Raw genomic sequence first — 20,319 nt, 5'->3', positions numbered from 1 at the left:
AACTCGCCTGGCATTGCCTGACAGAAGGATATTAAGTACACATACATATACACATTCATGCAAACAATGTTGCAAGTTTATGTAATAATAATATGTTATTACAACAATTGAGCATGATTTGACAATTGTCGGCGTTCAAGTGGAAATAGCAACCACAACAACAATAACACAAACAATCGTATGCCTGCTGTGTCTGATACTAGCTCAAAGCAAAATACAATTCGAAAAAAATATCGAAATAAAAAATAGCAACAACAGCAATCGCATCACTTCAAGCGGGTGTCACCCCAATTGTGCGCTGTATAATATCATCATTAGCTCGCTACACTGTACACACATTTGCAGCACTGCAATTATTCGCCAGCCAAATTCAGCAAAATTTTCATGATTTTTGAATTTCCAATTCATTATTCATTTATTCAGTCATTCGTTTATTCCTTCGACGTTTGCAATCTTGTCTTTGTGGTGTTTTTTCCAGACGTTTCTTGTAAATTGTCTAAAATGCTACAATTATTATGTGTATTTCATTTAGTGTGTTGTTGTATTGTGTAAAAAATTGCCTTTTTCCAATTTTCATAAGCATATCGTGTTGCGGTTGCGTGATATTCGTTTTATTGTCCGTGTGTCTGACGGAAATCCGTTTGGCCAGTTTATTCTCTGCAGTCATTTTTTCATATGCTAATTTTCGATTTGTATAATGTAGCGGCACATAATTCATTAATCAAGTGAAGTGAGATTTTGATAAAGAAATCAATTTTGTTACACTTGAATGATTAGCTCTCGAGTATTTGGAAGTAGAAAACTCGTAAACATACTTGCTTAACTATATATAGCTAACATATAGTAAGTGAATTGTGAAAAAAACTCTTAAGGTTTCAGGTAATAGCAGGTAGTGTCTGCTCCTTGGTAGCTAACAATGCTTTTCCAGACTCCAAATATTAGTATTGCGCTGTGACTGTAGATTAACTGATTCCGGGTGACAATAACTTAATATCTCTCGTATATATTCAACAACCGCACTCAACCCTCCTCTACACTATAAAAGAGACTGCATGTTGGAAAGGCCTTTGTAGCGTTCAAAACAAGCGTAGATCTATTTAGTACATTATTAGTTGCTTAAATCTATTGAAAATAGTTCATATTGTCTCCTAGGTTTGCATTAAGGGGTTACATGGGTTTCGTCGGGTAAAAAAAGGCATATCTTCAATAAATTTTTGCCATATAAAAAATTATTTATTTAATTCAAACTTTTTTCTGTCTTAAAGATACATATTTAAAGCATAATTTCCGAGATTTTCAACAAAAAAAAATTAAAAGTCCGCCATTGTAACGTCATTTCCGGTGAGCCCTCGAAAAAAAGGTGCATCCGCGCTGTCAGCATAACTCCTGACAGGATCATCTAAAATTAAAATTAAAAAAAGGGTTGTAATTGAACAAAAAAAAAGTCCTTCGCGGCAAGATCTTTAAATCAAATTATATCTCAAAATTTTAAGTGACCATATAGCTGACCTCGAGCGCGCAACTTTTCAAAGCTGTATTTCCGAAACAATTGCTGATATCAACTTGAGAATTCGGGACAATATTCTAGAGATCTTATAGAATTAAATAAGACAATAAATATATTTTTTTTGTTTTGAAGCCGCGAAAGCCATGTAACCCCTTAAGGATAGTTTAACGTTCGGGTAATTATCTCCTCGATGTCTAAATAGCCTGACCTAAACAACCTGGTTTTCAATGAAGTAATATTTTTTTGGAGTTGAAAGCCGTTACTAGATTTATACTTTGTTTGGTTAACCATTTCATAAAGAATAGAGTTTCTCTGGAACAACGTTTGCAAATCTTCCCTGCATTTTTCAGCAATGAAGCTTACTTTTGGTTGAATTGTTACGTTTATAAACAAAATCGTCGCATGAGTACTAATGATAATACACAAGCCATTGCTGAAATGCCGTTACATCCTCTAAAAGTCACTCTTTGGTGTGCTTTATGAGCAACGGGAACCATAGCTCGATATTTATTCAAAAAAATGAAGCTGGTCATTATGTTACAGTTAATGGGGAACGCTGTAGAGCCATGAGTAATGACTTTTTTGTGCCTGAATTGGAGGATGTTGATGTGGACGACCTTTGGTTCCAACAAGACGGCGCTACATGCCATACAAGCAACAAAGCAATCAATTTATCGAAGAAACTTTTGATGAGCGCATTATATCGCGTCATGGAAATGTGGCGTGGCCTCCAAGTCCGTGCGATTTAACACTGTTGTACTATTTTTTGTATGGTTATGGAAATTTAATTGTCTATATAGATAAGACTGAGACGATTGACGCCTAGAAAGCAAATATTCGGTGGTTTATTAAAGACACGCGGCGCCAATTGCTGCAAAAACTGGTCGAAAATTAAGCCAATTAGATATTAGATTTTATTCGAACCAGCCGCGGCGGTCACGTGCCTGAAATTCTTTTTGAAACAAAGTGACAAACCCTTATTTTTTTTAATAAAGCTAATTTCTTGGTTTTATTTCTTCTTGAAGAAATATATGCATGCATAGTGAGATCGAAGTTATCAATACTATAACAAAAGTTTTTTAAAACGAAATCAAAACAACGTAAAGATCACATGCAATAAGAAGCCATGAGGTCTTGGTGTTGGAAATGCAGACAGCTTATGAAGTTCCTCGCTTTATTTGAGATAGATTAGAAAGTCGTCTATACCGATAGTTAGCTCTTTTTTTCATTTTCGACTCATCTTAAATATTCGGCTTTTTGAGTAAGAGACATTGACGCTTAATGCTCCTTAATTTAGCATATGATATTAAAAAAGTCCTTTTTCTACGCGAAACTTGTTTAAACTTTGACTAAAGCGTGTAAAGTTCAATTTTTTTTTGTATAAAATACAGGTGCTTGAAAAGAAACTATGTACATAAGCACTTCAACCTGCGAATGTCTTAATTAAGACAAAAATGTTGTTGAAGAGTTGCCTCGCAGCGGCGCCAATTACTATCCACTACGTGTCTGATTGACGTAACCATGTTGTAAATGTAATGCTAAACTCTAAAACAGTGCCTCAAAGTCTAGTTATACAAGCAGTAGTTTAGTGATAATGCCAAACTAAGCATTTCTGGCAGAACTACTCTCAAACTAGTCTGAAATTAGTTCTTAATAATAAAGAATTGGAAAACAGACCAGGGAAATATTTGTGTAAAAACATTTCTTATATACTCATTCATGTATGTAATTATGTATGAATATATGTGACTTACCATATATGCTTCAAGCCTCACAACACGCTGTTGTTTATACGGCATGTACTTCGAGTGTATTTCTACATGAAAAATAAATATACTCGTGTATATGACTGCATATCTTCAAAACACTCCCATGTACAACTCATTTGCCCTAAGACTAGCAGAGCAATAGAGAAGGAAGAGCTAAGAGGACTCGTCGCGTCACAGCACTTCATCACAGTCAAAGTCGTTCGTCGGCGCTGCAATTGAAGCTGCCATGCTGGCACGACTGTGATGGCCGACGAGCCTCGAGGCCAAAATTTTGTCGGTGCAAAATAGGAATGTGCACATGCAAAATTTAATTACGACAAAAGGATGAGTGCTTAATTATACGTAAACATTTAAGTTCTTCACAAGCCCCTGGTACATACGAAGACGAGCGCAAAGCAAAGGTGTGTGAGAGGTTTGTGAGCATTTCAGATTACTAAAATATATACATACATACATATTTATGTACGTGCAAATAATAAAATGTTTATATTAAGGTGGAATTCTAGTGGAAGTGCATGTGTTTGTATGAGTGCTGTGCTTGTGTAGTAAGAGGTAATGTTGATCGCATACCAACATATATAATAAATTTCATAAATTAAGTAAAAAGTTATATATTGAATTAATTTTTATGCCAGTTTTAAGTCCATTGGATTTTAAAAACCAATCAAAGCTTATTTACAGAGAATTTTTAAATCGTAATTACTTAATATTTGTGGTTGTTGAAAAAAAATCTGGCTTTGATTAATATGATATGCACTGTGTCATAGATGTTATAAATTAGCTACTTCAATTCTGTATAGCATACATTTAGGATTAGCTACAACAAGTAATCTAATCTTATTCCGTAAAGCATACATTTCTGATTCGTTAAAAAATTTCCTACGTTATACTTTTCTTAAATTAGCCAGTTTCACTTGTAAAGCATACTTTTAGGCGCTTTAACTTTTTAACTCGTATACGTATATCTATTGACCAATTGACATAAAAAACTTACAATTGCCATGGGAATTCAAATTAACTTGAATATGTACTTTAAAGTGTTTAAAAAAGTAAAAAAGTGGCTACAGATGTCTTAGAAATAGAAAAAGAAACCAGAACAGACAAATACTTGTTCTGAATGAAAAATATGTATACCTAAACCAGGATATAAATATTAACTTGTTACGTTGTTCGCAACACCCAGGAGGAAACATCGGAGACCTTATATGTATATTTAATGATCAGTGCGACGTCTATCTGCCACCTGTCTGTCTATATATACGCGAACTAGTTACTCAGTTTTCGAGATATCAATCTGAAATTTTATAGACGTTCGTTTCACTTCATGAAGCTTTTCATTTGTCGGAACCGTCAATATTGGACAACTATAGCATATAGCTGACATACAAACTGAAACATCATAATCCTTTGTATCCTCGTATGGAAAACTATTTTTATTTGACAAATTATCTTCACGGAATTTAGCATGGATTATTCTCCATTGCTACAATATAATCTCCGAGCAAATTGTTCAGATCGGATGACTATAACAAATACCCACCATACAAACTGATCGATCAAACTGAAGTGGTGTGTGCAAAACTTTTTGACAAATTATCTTCACGGAATTGGCATAGAATATTGGCCAAAACGCGCTTTAAGCTCCGAATAAAATATTCTGATCAGCCCATTATAGCTATAGGTGTCATATAAACTGACCAATTGAAATAAAATTTTTGTTTGAATACTTGGAAATTTTACGTTTTTTTTTTTTCATTTTATATTTTTAACATTTCAGTATTTTTTTTCGTTTTTTTACATTTTTTAATTCGACGTATTTTCATGACAATGAACTCAAAATTTTACATATAGAATGTGAAAAGAAATTTGTTGAATATTTATGTCTTCAAAAACAAAACTACCTAACCGGAAAAATTAACCAATGAAGTATTTTATTTAAAAAAATTTTATTTTGAATTTAAACACGCAAAAAACATTATTGAAAATTAATTTAAAAGTACATTCAAGCTTTAAGTATATACAACCCACACATCACTTATCGATGGTGACTTTAAAAATCACACGTCAACAACCCCGTTTGAGCCGCAGTCACTGAATTTCATTGCCGCGAAGCACCCAAAAAAAATAAAAATAAAAAAATTAAAATATAAAACTCCAAAAATCGCGCTTAAAATGCACCGCACACCAGCTAACCGCATTAAGGTAAATTTTGCTGTCAACCAAAAGCTTTTGGCCAAAAGCCAGTCACCAACAACAAATCGCGCGGCGACCACTAAGCGTCACCGCCAAATGTTCGCGCATTCATATTCATATTCACCAAAAAACACCGACGCCATGCAACCATTATACACACATACACATACATACTCGCTTGCACTCACTTCAAACAGAGATTTACAAGCAGTTTCCAGATTTACAGAGATTGGCCTGTTCGCATCATGTCACCAAAAAAAACAAATAAAGAAAAAAATGAGCATTATTAAATTTACATTTTTCCATTCGCGGTTTCAATTGGCAGCGCAAATGAAAAAGTAAGAGTAAAATTGAAAAATGTATGCTAACTCCAAAAACGAATCCAAGCTTCCTACCCTCCTCTTGCAACCCACCCCGCCGTTGCGCACATCTTCTCTCATGCGGCACTTTTATGAAAATCCAATTTCACTTTACTGTCCACTATTGCGTTTTTACTGTCTTTTTTGTTGTTGTACTTGCTTTCTCTTTACTCCGGCCCATGCTTTTGGCGGGTTTGAAAATTTTAAGAAATTTAATCATTTTTTGCATATTAAATTAAGTTATGCTTCGTTTGCATTCGCCGAACGTCGTTATTAGAGCAGGCTGCAGTGGGAGGGAGAGTTGCCGTATGGGAACATCAAAGTTGTTACATTGAATATATATGTATGTGTATGTATAGCGGCTGCGTGCTTGTGTGTTCAGTGAGCGAATAGTTGTTGTAAAAGCTTCTGCTGTTTAAGTTTTCAAATTAGAATAAATTATTGAGATGTATTTTTATATTTGATAGATGTCGTGTATATGTCTGTAGGAAATGGCTGCAATTAAGTTTTTGATAAAAATATTTTATTTGAATAAAAATTTTTAACATACATAAAAATTGAATGTTTCTATACTTAACAAAAACACTGAGTTTAATTTTGATATTCCAAATATTTGTAATATAATATAATTTTTTAGAAACTTTTCGTAGCAGAACTAAATTCCAAGATTTGTGCAAAGTCTAAAAAAAAACTAAGTTAAATTTCAGATCTAAGCTTAATTTAGTGTACGAGTTGACACTAATAGCATGAAATTTTATGTAGTTTCTGCCACACCTTGTATGTCGCCTAATTTACTAATTACAGTACTGTTCAAATAAAATATAATTACTTCCACAAAAAGTCATGTTTCAATCAAAAAACAACGAAAGCAACGGTTCTACATAATCTCGCGTTGAAAAATGTGTTAATGCAATTTTCATCACTCATACGCCCTGTGGTACTCGTTTATTTCGTCTTTTTGTTTCTTGCAAAACTTTTTACCCAACAAAATTTTAATTAGTTTTTATACTTTTTCTTACACATGTGTGCGTGTTCATGTACAAAACAGACAAACTTGTCTGAAATACATACCCAAACCGGTCCAAAATGGTTGGAGGGCGGGCTACTTGTCGAAGAGTGTCAACTTTGGAGCAAAATTATTTAAAGTACTACATTTTTTGATATGATGTATAAATATTTTAGAACTTAGTTAAAAATATTGTATGGATTGTGTTTTTCAACAATAGTTCCACAGATTACAATAACAAAAATGTTCCTTCGTTTGATTTTTTATTATATTATTATTGTAGACTGCCGCTCTTTTAACTTTTTTAACAGTCTGCCGTTAATAATTTTTTTTTTTCGTTTGTAAGAAACGAGTATGCTCGAGCAAAAAACGGTATATTTTCAATAATTATTTTTAATTTATTTATTAAATTCAATTAAATATAGCATGCAAACTTTTTATTATTCCGTGGATGCATAAAATTTTGTGAATTTTTCAAAGGAAAATATTCAAACTCGGTCATTACGACGTCATACCCAGCAGCAGCTCGAAAAAGGTGCCTCTGCGTTGTCAGCAGAACTTTTTATAGGATCATCTGAAGTAAAAAGAAAAAGCAAGTGCTTTAAAAGTCCATAGATTAGATATTGGACGCTGGAAAAAAAAATTAAAATTGTAGTATTGGCAGACGTTTTTAAAACACAAATGCAAATTTTGTTGACAAGTTTTCGAGGTTTTTTTTTTTAAATAGTTGTAAATGCACAAAAAAAGGTCTTCGTTTAAGAGCTTGTTAATTATATCTCGTATACATGTGTAAAATTTCGTTAAAATTGGTTGAGTAGTTCGCGTGAAATCTTGACAACTGACTTCAAAAACACAGTTTCGAGAAAAACGCGTTTAAAGTTTAAGTGACTACATAGCTGAACTCGAGCGCGCAACTTTTCAACGCTGTAACTCTAAAACTATTACTTGGGTCAACTTGAGCTTTTACGAAAATATTCTAGCGATTTTATACAATTAAACCAGGAAATAAAAATCGATTTTTCGAAGCCGTGAAACCCATGTGATTCCTTGAGTTTCAATTGCACATCCTCTGTGAAATGTATGTTGAATTAAGTAAAATATTTTGATACTTTTTTCACATGTTCCCTAGTGACACGAGTATTAACGTTGACTTCGCGTATATTTCTATAAATTAAACGACTCCATGACAGTTTTTAACTTCAATAATATGTAATCATCCTTGCGGTATTCAACATAAAGGCTGAAACTTGGTTGTTTCTACTAGTTTTTGGACTAATTTTGAACACTTGACAGTAGAAAGATTTTGTGTTGCTTAAAAAAAACTCCTAAGATAAAGAGACCCTCATATATCAACGAAGCGTTTTTGATATAAATTTGTTGCCAATTCGTCTGATACAGCGAGGTTTGGCATTACTGATGTTTTAACCTCAATCAACAAAGGTGGACAGTCTACTAGAATGTGTCTAGATGTTTTCACATCACCTTTTTCTATATATTATTTATATATTCTATACATATACCAAAAACTTTTTTAAAATTTTTCTAAGAGAGCCCAAGAGTACGACTTTATATATTATTTCCCATAATTAGAGTCTTTGCTGACTCACTTTGAGTTCACAAAGCATATTTTTCAACTCGTTCGCATGACTATTCAAATAACTCGATAAAAAATAAATGTCTGTCGCCGCCTCAAAATGATGTAAACATTCGATTGCCGCTTGATATTACGTTTTACTGCAGGGTACACATTTCTGTTGCATATTCATGACATATATACATATGTATATGTACCCACATAAGTTTCCCTTAATTAAGTGTGAACTCAAGCGCGACACAGATTTAATACTTTCCGCAAATTGCGACAAATTAAAATCACATGATCAACACTTTGTTTGAATTCGGTGCAAGCACTTGCACGAAGTGAGGCACGAGTAAGGTGCAAACTTTGTCTGCTGACGCCGTCAAACTTTTCGCAGTTGGTAACAGAATTGCGGTATATGAATTCCAGTTAAATTTCGTAAAAAAAAAGTAAAGCTATCTTAATTTCCAAAGGTGATATTTACACGCAGCGAGTGAATTTGTGTGTGAGTTTTTATTAGTAACTGATATTTTTTTCATACTTTTTTTAACTCTTCTCTCTACAACTTGCTGCTTAAGAAATACCGGCTTCATCACTAATTGAATAACACGGTTACATCGATTTTGTAAGTTTCTTAACTGTCGCAGTAGACATTACGGTACATAACCTACAAGTTGTGCCGTTATGCCGCCATTTACTGTTGCATACATATGGCATACACCAGTGTTGGAACCAAAACAAAGCTTGAACCCCAAACAAGACTTAACGCGTACGAACAATCATGCACAACAACAACAACAACCAAACAAAGCACCTGCAAACTTAAATGAATTCCCATTTCGCCATGCCAAGCGAAAGTATGGCGACTTTACGACATCAGCACAAACAACACACGGAAAGCGTTACAGCCTGCCGAGGGTAAAGGGCAAAGCACAAGCGGCATTGCCTACATAGCAGCGGCAGCAGCAGCGTCGTAGAGGCTTATTTTAATTGCATGATGAATATTAAAGCATTTGCCTAATTCATTATTGAAGTGCGCAAGTGTGGCATTATTATTATGTGAATTGCCAAATTGAGTTGAGCGAAGTTGCGTAGAGTGGCGTGGAAGTTACTGCCTTGGCTTAGCGTAAATTATATACAAACATACTTAGTACACATAAGCATATGTATAGGCATTGAAGCCGCGTTCTGCGTACCTCTACACATATTGTTTCTATAGACTCTATTATATGTGGCAGATTATTATTCAAAGCTGTTTGTGGCGGTATTTCAAATATTCGTAGTGTTTGGGTATGTCTGCATGTGTTTTTTTTGGCATAAATATTGCTATATACTCGTCTTTAGTAAGTTATTTTCACGCGGAATGCAAGAGAATTTCAAGCTTATAATACATTAGAGGGCATTAATACATTAAAGACTTCGCTTTAGAATTTTTGATGAGCAAAATGTGTCTAAACATATATCAAACATAATATCAAATATTATATACTTAATAATTATTAAACTTTGATTTTGCATATGCTAATTAATAGTTCTCGTAATTACTGCGTGAATACATTATCAAGTACGAGCTTTGATGCCATTATGAATTTCGAAATATAAGAAATTCAACCGATGCTTTGGTTAATTGAAGAATGATGTAACAAATAAATTCTACAATAGTTAGGTTTATCCCCTTGTGTTCCCTTAAAAATAGCAAGGAAAAAAGTGGGGTAGCTAAGAAAAAATAAGCAAGGCGTAGATTATTTTTTATATCACTTAAATTGTTAAAAAGCGTTTACCGAAGTTCCCACAACATCTCATAGGCATTAGTAAAAATGTTAAAACTGACCGTTTTCGAAGGAAATTTGATCTGAAATCAGAGCTAAAAATGAAAAAGACTTTTATTTTCGAATGCGTTGCATATATTTAGGGTGAAAGTGCATTGAGAGTTGTAATTTTCACATTTGCTCGGGTAATATTAAATTTAGAGATTCAATTCTATATATATAATATATATCCATGTATATATATATATATATATAACGGTTGGTTGAAAAGTTTATGCGCTCGAAATGAAAAAATACTTTTTTTGGTACGAAATACAATTTTTTATTCAATATAATCTCCCTTAACTTCAATACACTTATTCCAATGATCCTCCAATAATTTTATGCCATACCTATATGACTATCCGGAAGCTCTGCAAAATACCCGTCTAGGGCTGTAATAGCTTCTTCATTTGACGAAAAACGCTTTCCACGTAAGGAACGGTTTCAGGTTTCTGAAGAGGTAGTAGTCGCTGGGAGCCAAACCTGGTGAATACGGTGGATGCTCAAGCAATTCGTACTGAAATTCGTTGAATTTTGTGAGCAGATGCATTGTCTTGATGAAAAATTATTTTTTTGTGCTGCAAACCAGGTCTTTTCTCACGAATTTTTTCATCCAGCTTATCCAAATGGCTGTAATAACATTCAGAGTTGATTGTTTTACCTTTCTGCAGATAATCAATCAACACAATTCCTTTTGCATCGCAAAAAACTGATGCCTTAACCTTCTTTGCTGATCGTTGTGTCTTCACCTGCTTTGGAGCTGAACAACCTGTTTCAGTCCACTGTAAACGTTCTTGCTTGAAAAATCATGGTGGTAGATCCAAGTCTCATCCATAGTTATAAAACGACGCAAGAGCTCGGTTTTATTCTGCTAAAACTGCTTCAAATTATACTGAGAAACTTGTTTTTGATTCAGTTTCTGTTAAATTGTTAACGTGTGTGGCACTAACTTTCCAAACAGTTTTTTCATATGTAATTCTCCATGTAAAATGTGAAGTACTCGTTCGTCTGAGATGCCTAGGGCATTAGCAATTTCACGCTTAATCAAACTTGGCCAATAATAATATTATGAACTTGCTCAATGATTTCTGGTGTGCTTGCGGTTTTTGGGCTTCCTTCGCGTCTTCAAAATTTACCAGCCCAAAATTCAACGGTGCGTTTTTAAGGTGAGGACTCCGTATACACTTCTAACAATTGTTCATAAATTTTCTTTGCTTTTAAACCTTTCAAAACAAAAAATCTGATCACTGCGCGATATTAAATTTTTTCCATATTAAAAAAATACTCTGACACGTCAACTTCAAATGGCTTGTAAACAAAGAATTAATTGACAGAATGACTTGTAACTTTGCATGTGCTCTCACGATAGATTTACCAACTTGAGAAAACAAATTTTTGGAGCTATTTGTAGTACTGTTATTTCTTGGTGAGAGCAGACACTTTTCAATCAACCTGTATACCTTGAGATATATTAATATATATTACATACAATTTATTACATAATATATTGTTAAAATCGCTATATTATTCATACAAACATATATATTTATTTGTATACAAACATATAATATATGTAAATACTCAGCTATTTTGTATGCTTTCATGCTGAGGGTTCAATTCATTTAGCTGACGCTTTCAATTAACGCTTAATTGAAATCAATTAAAACAATTTTTTTGTATAATTGCATTATTATTACTGTTACTACTCCAATTCATATGCTTATGAATATTATACAATACACATACAAACTGTAGAAAAAAAAAAGCGAAAACACATGCGAAAACAAGATAAGTGAAAACGAGTTGAGTGGACGAGCGTGCGACACCCGAGCTAGAGTTGGGCCACACAAACCATCCATTAATTATGTGCGTACAAATACATATGAATTAATTCAAAGCTAGACTGATGGATTCTCGGCTGCTGCGCATTGTCCATGACATCATGTTGCTGCCACCAATATGTAGGCTTTGTTAGCTTATATATTGTTTGTTTGTGTTTGTGTGCATCTAATATGCTTAAACGTTTAATTAAATGACATGGATATATCGACGATTCAGCCTCCAATTCATTCACTTATCATCATAACTTTTACTATTCACTCTTCCTCTGTTCTACTCTGCTCTGTGCCTTTCGCTCGCTTTGTTAGCTTGTAAACGGCGAGCGTCGCGCAATAACATGCGATACACTTTGTATTTATTATTGTTAATGTAATTTAAATTTAATTGAATAGTGTATAACATTCCACAGACAATTGATAGTCAGCAGTTTATAGAAATGAAGGCGAAGAAATATGAATTAATGATAACGAAATTGTACCCTTCTCCCAGAAAAGTCAAAATATTCACAACTTCTGGTGTTTAATTAACTTTTTTATTAGCTGCAGGCGCTGTAGAGGCGCTCATTTGCATATTTTCGACTTTTTAAATGAATACATACTTACATATCTACTAAATGTACTTAAGTATATAAATGCGACGTTTTTTCCTCAAATTAAGCCAAATTGTGTTAATTAAGCGAACGCATGCAAATAAATTGAAATATATACATACATACATATATATAGTTCAAATATAAATCAATTGGATTATTTTTATATACAAGTATTATGTATAAAATTATCGAGTGCCCTAATATTGTTTCACTTATTCTTCGTCTTATTGCATCAAAACTAAACATTGCGCTTCGACATGTATTCTATTATAGGGCACATAATAATCAGTAATTCCAGCACTTCATGTATTCCAGTTGCACTCAGCCTGACATATAATATATGGCATGCTCTCTCTGCGGGTATAATGCTCCCATATGCTGGCTTCTTCTTCTTGCGATTGCGGCGTATTTTAAGGAGTACAACTCGAGTATTTATACCATCTATACCTTTACGTTTTCTCGTGGCAATGCCATTAAGCTTTTTAAAGCACTTCAGTACCATTATCTATTTGATTTTCGAGCACAAGATTGCCTGAAATGCTACTTAACTCTAAATTATAATAATAATGAAAGTGTCATGGAAATTTTCGTTTGTATAATCTTTTGACGCCTACTGATAGCATCAGCTTCAGTTTGAAAAATGCTTGGAAAACTGCCTTGGGCACTTTGGTTTGTCGTCCAAGTATCCCAGCACTTATTTTTTATGTTCTTTCGAGCCGTCGGTAAACCAATGCATTGTACTCCTTCTTATGAATTGATTAAAAGTGGAGCCCACCTTGTCATTTTTATTGCTCAGAGTTATTTTGAAAGTTTTCTCAAAATAGTCTCTCTTTAAAAAGTCATCTCAGGGAAGGTGCGCTAACAAAAGTTTCAACCGTAGTTCGAAATTTATTGTCAGCAGGCTAGAATCGTTTAATATAGTTTGGAAACTATGGACCAAAGTGAGGATCATGTTTAAATTGCTAAAGATAAGTGTTTTATGAAGTGAAAAAACTCTGTATTGAGTTCTTACGTGTCGATGAAATTAATCTTGAATCTATCGCAAATCTGTTCGGGTATTTTATTTCGTGAATGCCTGAAGGCGAGATATCCAAGTAGAATGCTTCAATCAAACACAGTCTTCACAGAGAATGCCATAGTAGCGAACGAGATTTTCACATTCGTTGCTTGCTTTCCTTAAGCCCTTTCGACTAGTAATTCCGAATTAAATATTTTACACTTTTCACCAGAGGGGAGTAGAACCTATTTAATTGAACCTCACAAAATAAAAGAGTTAATTTTTTTCAAAATCATTGAAACTTTATCAATCATAACCACACTTAATTGCCTAATTTAATTGAATATCTATCAATTAAAGACTTTAATTTTTTTAACAACTCCACACTTAACAGCAATTACATTTTCAACACTTTTGATTTGACATTTATGTTTGTTATATTCCCCCATTAACAATGCAATCATAAATGTTTTCATGTATGTATGAGCATACTTTTTAATCTTGTCTTCTCTCTTTCCAATTTCATTATTTTCATTTCAGCAATTGCGGCTTTCGTCCGGTGCTCAACGACAACTCCGGCAGCGTGGTCGCTTCTGGTGCTGGCGCACAACGCAGCACCACCACCGCGCATCCACCACTCTTTCTGCCGCCGCATTTGGCCTCGCTGAGCTCACAATTTTCACATCAACCACTCTTTCCCGGACTAAAAGGTAAATACGATTATTGTGCCATGGAAAATATTGTTGCATAAAATATTTATTTACTTAACCCACACCGCTCACCACTCAGACATCACACCAAACACTACATCAGTCCGTATCGAGCTTCAGTAAATTTTCTGCTTGCGTATTATAAATCAAAAACTCGCATCAATAAGTAATAGCACCATGCTGGTGCTTTGCTTGAAAGGTTCCTGCAATCGAACTTATCGATTGTATGTAGATGTAATGTAATTACATAATGTTCGCTAGTGTGGTATCTCGTCATCGCAATGTCGTCGACATAGTCCTCCAGTCGCGCTGTTGGATTTCAATCTGTTACGCTGTCAATCAGCTACGCCGCAATCGATGACATGCCGAGACACAGTTTTCCCCCTACCACGCGTATAGCACTTCATAAAATCATTATCAGCACGGCTTAAGTATCTGTTAAGCGAGAAAGTAGTGAGTGGCCTATTAACTTAATTGAATTTTAAATGCAAATCAGCAAATTGGCTCTGATTTATTACTTTACATTAAAGCCATAGTGTTAATGCTCTGCCCTTGGAGGTAAAGCATTGCATAGCCTCCTCTAAGACCGTGCTGTTGCTCCTACTTTTAACATCCATATTTTTGCCGGCGTCGGTAACCAACTTGCTCAAACAGAAAATATTTTAAGAAGCTCCGAGTCCCCTTTTTCTTTCATCGATACATAAACGTGGGATTCAGAGCTTCTACGTCTTCAAAGATCAATAACAGTCCTGTCCAGACGTAGCGCAGACGCTTCAGTTATATATATAAACTCTACTCCAATAGCACTTAACCAATTCGTTCCTTACTCTTTCAGGCGTCTCACCGTTTCCGGGTCTCTGCTCGTGCTGCTCGCTGAAACCACCGCCACCACCGCCTAACGCCTCATCGGTAGCTGCTGCCGCTGCTGCAGCCGCCGCAGCTGCTGTTGCCTCTTCCAGCTCCTCCTCTGGTATACCCATTTCTTCGGCTGCGCCCTCTGCTAGCAGCTCACCCGATTCGCCGCCCCATGTCACCTCGGTCCTTAGCCAGTCGTCGCATAACAATCATGATGCACGTTCTAGCTCTGTAGCTGAGTTGCGTCGCAAGGCGCAAGAACACTCTGCTGCACTGCTGCAATCTCTACACGCCGCCGCCGCTGCTGGTCTGGCATTTCCGGGTCTACACTTGCCACCGCTTTCGTTCCATCATCACTCCGCCGCTGCGCTGAGCAATGCGCATGCTGCCGCCGCCGCCGCTGTTGCAAATAATAACAACAATCACAATAATAACAATAACAATAATAATGGTGTACGCCTGAAAAGCGAGTCGGCTCAGGATATGACGGCCAGCACCATGAACGGCCTATCGGCTGCAGCAGCAGCAGCGGCGGCGGCGGCAGCCAACAATCATCACAGCATTGCCAGTTTGACGCTGCTCGATGCGCAGAATGCCGCATATCACCATCACCAACAGCAACAGCAGCAACAACTTTCACAAGCGGCTGCACTGCATCTGCAACAACAACAGCAGCAGCAACAACTGTCGCCGCCAATAACGCCAACACACACGCCCACACTTCATCGCCAGGATACGCCGCCGAAGTGCACACCTAATGGTGCCGGCAGCGGTGGCGTCACAATTACGAAAAGTGAATAATTGTAGTCAGTGGTTCCCAAATGTACTCAAAGCAGCAAATGAGTGAAATTTTCATATTATATTAAGTGAAATGATAAAAGCAATAGAAACATATTGGTGGAAGCTGCCGCGCAAGGTTAGATTTACCATACTTATACATATGTATATACATATATTATATCTAATAACAGTTACATTAGTAGTTAGTAGTAGCTCATAACAAGAGTAGTTTAGTGTTACTTAATTACAAGTAGCTTTAAAATCGTATTTACAATATAATTATATATATTTAGTTATAGGCTCGCCGTACAAATTTTTAGTATTTCTTCGACTTTCAAATTCTAAGAAGAAATTAAAATTTTTGTTATTTTCCCTTTTCACTGCTATTTACTCCTAAAAATTCCTTATCGTCTACAGAATAATAGATTACTTGCTTGGATACAAAAACGCTTAGCCTTTCTAAGCTAAAACTGTTGAAAGAGCAGTTTAGGCATTTCGAGGTTACACAGAATCGAATATTTCGGAAAAAAATAATACTCGGAGATAAAACAGTGACGCCACATATGCATAATATTTATTTTGTTAAAATATTTGATTTATTTCATTTAATCTTTTATATATTTATTTTATTTATGCTTATTGTTTTCTCTTTCTTCCTGCTAATATGATAAATAACCTAAAATTATAATCTGAGATGTTCACTCCTAAATGTATGAAATACGAATTTGCTTTGGAAAGGGTCTACTTTTCTCGAGTCTAACTTAGATTTTTACTGCCGGTCCTGTATTGCCATCTCTGAAACCAACTATTTCCGTTATGCAATAGCAATTGCATCAAGTCTTAATTCCGTATGTCAGCTTTTTCTTCATTTCTCGAAGTATTTTTGATGAATATCAAAGAAATATCTGCCCTGCTGTGTTGTCGGTTATGCTCTTTGTCATATTCTTGATTTTGTGATTTGTAAGAAAACTTAAAATCGAATTACCCACATGACATGTTGGGTGAATGTAAATACGATTAACATATGAAGAATCTACATGGCAATTAAGACGCAGATTTTGGACTTTCGGTATGCTACTTCTATTTTCTCTTGGTCACCAAGCTTTTTTATCGTTGCGCCAGAATGTAGGCAATACTTGTCTGCAGCCATACTATACAGAGTTTATGTATAATTTACATATTCTATAGCAATTATCATAATAATGTTGAATAGAGCTCTACTGAAAATTTCTATGGGTCCAGTTGATTCAAAATATATATATATATTTGTGTACGAGCTAAAATTCCATTGAACTGTTAATATGGAACTAAATTTCATAAAAATCCATCAGAATAAGTCTAAAGCGTTGGTACTCAGTTTTTTTTTAATTAATGTTTTATTGTTACTACTCTTAAATTTCTCCAAATTTTTTATTACTTCTCTTAAATTTCCGTAATTACTACTTTCATTCATTTTGTATAAAATGACTCCTATTTTTTGAGATAAACCTATGCAAATAGAATTCATCAGAAAACTATTATAATAAATGTGGAACCTGATAATATCTGTAAGAGTAAGCAACGTTCAATGAAAAAGTGCGATGGAAACGACTAAGTCCACCATTTTATCAAATTTTTATTTATATCCTGGCAAAACGCTATCACCTCCAAATGCTAGTTTTTGTCAGTACAATCTACTCATCGTCATAAGTCATACGTCAAATATATGAGTTTTGTACACAGGAAATCTTTACAAAGAACTAAATGTTCTTAAAAAAGTTACTGAATGATCGATTTGGTATTTCTAAAAAAATATTGATCTTTGGTATGACTTTGATCTATAAGAGCTGTTGAGAGCTTCTAATGTTAAATTGGATAAATTTCATTAATGATTTCTGTTACATTTCGATGGTATTATCGTTTAACAAAGGGGAGCTGCTCACAAGTTACCTGTGAGCTTAAGACCAGCATGCTTTAATTATATTTACTACAATAATATATTATAATAATATATAATAAGAAGCGGCAGGAGCAAACAGCTGTATAAACTACAAAATTTGATCATTAGAGGTTTTACCAAGCCCTTAAAAAGATTCTACGGCTAGTGCTTACATAAACTTGTAATAAAATTTACTTTATATGTTGATTAATACTATTTTTCTCTAACTGTTTTGTATTGTTTTTTATGATAATAAAGTAATTCCATGCCCAAGGTCCGTTTTCTACAATTTATTTGCAAAACTACCAAACGACGTAGCTGTAATGAGCACTACAAATTCCAAATTACCATTTTTCTTTATTTGCTTCATTTTTTGTTACATTCATTGGAATTAATTTTGCTTATTAAACAATAACACATCTCAGCACTATAAAGAACAATACTTTTACTTTTGTTAACTTTGTTTTTGTCTTAACAAGTGGCGTCAATAGAAAACACAATATGAGAACAACAATGACTTAGTGGAAAGTAATCACTTGCTTTCGAACCAGATCACGATTCTCACCACAGAAACAATGAGACGCATTCAAATGAATGGCGTTATAATTACACAGCATTGTAATCTAGTGAAGTGAAGAAAAAAGCGAAAAAATAAAGAACAAAAATATTGAAAATTAAAAAAAATATATATTAAAAATAATAAAAAACGTTAAACAAATATTAGAATAAACAGTTAGCGTATAATAAAGTGCAGTGCTGCACTTACATAATTAAATCCATAATATAATAAACAAATAGACATACAATAGTAAGTAATATATAATGCATACTTAAATATTATATATAATACAAAAAAATGTAAGCAGATGCAAATAAAAATAATTTAAAAGCACATGAAGTTTTAAAAAAAATAATTATTATTTAATGATTTACAGGAACACTAGTGAGTTAACATACTAATTTGCTCACAACAATAAAATATTAGACAAACAATGAAGAGCAGAACATATATGGTGTTAAGTTATAATAAACACAGAATAGAAATAACAGAATAAGGCAATTAAAATCAACATTGCATAATAAACAATATTAAACAAATATATAAAAAAATTAAAAAATTAAAATAAACAAAAATAAAGATTAAACAAAAAACTAAAAATCAAACAAAAATAAAATTTTAAACGTAGTTTAGCCGAGTTCAAGCGCTTATCAGCGCTTCAAACAACGCGATAACACTGAAAAAACAATAACAAACATATGTAAATAAGCAAGCAAACACACAAGTGAAATATACTTATAGTTATATATAAATATTTAAGCTTAACAATACATAAATCAGTGAGTAAAATATTGAAATAAATATTATTAAATAAATATTGAAAATGTAAGCAACTATAGCCTTCGAACTAAATATTCACCATAGCATAGACATACCATACATATACATATGTATTTACGAATGTAATCACACATACACATAAAAGCGTCTCATATGCAGTTGTGTATGCCTGTGTCACACATATTATGTACATAAGTCCATATACATATATAATATTATTTAAAACGGCAAAATAAATTCGAATGAAAAGTTGAAATTTTGTGGAAAGTGGCGTTTTATTTTATACTTAATTAAAAAAGTAGTTGATAAAGCGAATACATTTATTATAAATCATTAAATGATCTAACAAAACAAGTAATTATTAAAATAAATTAATTAATGTTTTTTTTTTTTAAATTTTAATGATATAATAATAACTTGGTTCATGCAACATTTACTTTGCACTACTGATGGATTTTTATGAAACGCTTGGCTATATGTTTCTCTGGTTGAAGTGTGGCCGCCATAAATAAATATTTACCATATACATACATATGTACTCGCGCAATATGTTGCATAAAGTTTAGATGTCTTGTTCACCAAACGTTTGTTTGTAACAACTAACGGAAAACGTTTTATTGTATGCTTTGATGGCTGAATACATGTCAAATTTTATGAAGATATCTTGACAAATAAATAGGCTTCCATACACGGTCTTGATAGATCAGTTTGTACGACACTTATATCCTATAGCGGTCCGTTATCGGTGAGCAGATTCTTAGAAAAACAGATCGTATGCATATTTTCAGTTCGATATCTGGAAAACTGGGACACTAGTTCGCGTATATACAGGCAGACAGACAGATGGACATTGCTAGATCGACTTAGCTCATCGCGCTGATCATTTTTGTACATATGCATTTTAAAGGGTATCCGGGTCTTGTAGGGGTCAATGCAGGGCATCCACCCTTAAGATTCTTCCTTCAGTAAATTCGAAAGGTGAATTCCGAAGATGATGAGGCGCTGGAACGTTATCTATGTGAATGCATAGCCTTAAGCTGGATGAGACAAAATACATTCCACGGC

General features: G+C 34.0%; 1 protein-coding gene across 2 annotated transcripts in view; it reads left to right on the top strand.

The window, feature by feature from the left end:
• The window catches only part of Drgx (Dorsal root ganglia homeobox), an 85,599-nt gene extending 66,078 nt beyond the window's left edge, over positions 1-19,521 (top strand). For both annotated transcript variants that reach the window (XM_036358750.2, XM_036358751.2), the window contains 2 exons: positions 14,193-14,362; positions 15,198-19,521. In XM_036358750.2, the coding sequence (XP_036214643.2) occupies positions 14,193-14,362; positions 15,198-16,018 (991 nt within the window). In that variant the 3' untranslated portion in view covers positions 16,019-19,521. The remainder of the gene's footprint in view (positions 1-14,192; positions 14,363-15,197) is intronic.
• The last annotated feature ends 798 nt before the right edge of the window (positions 19,522-20,319 follow it).

This window comes from Bactrocera oleae, chromosome 3, assembly GCF_042242935.1.
Source record: "Bactrocera oleae isolate idBacOlea1 chromosome 3, idBacOlea1, whole genome shotgun sequence".
Taxonomy (NCBI): Eukaryota; Metazoa; Arthropoda; class Insecta; order Diptera; family Tephritidae; genus Bactrocera; species Bactrocera oleae.
This window is presented reverse-complemented; position numbering and strand designations above follow the sequence as displayed.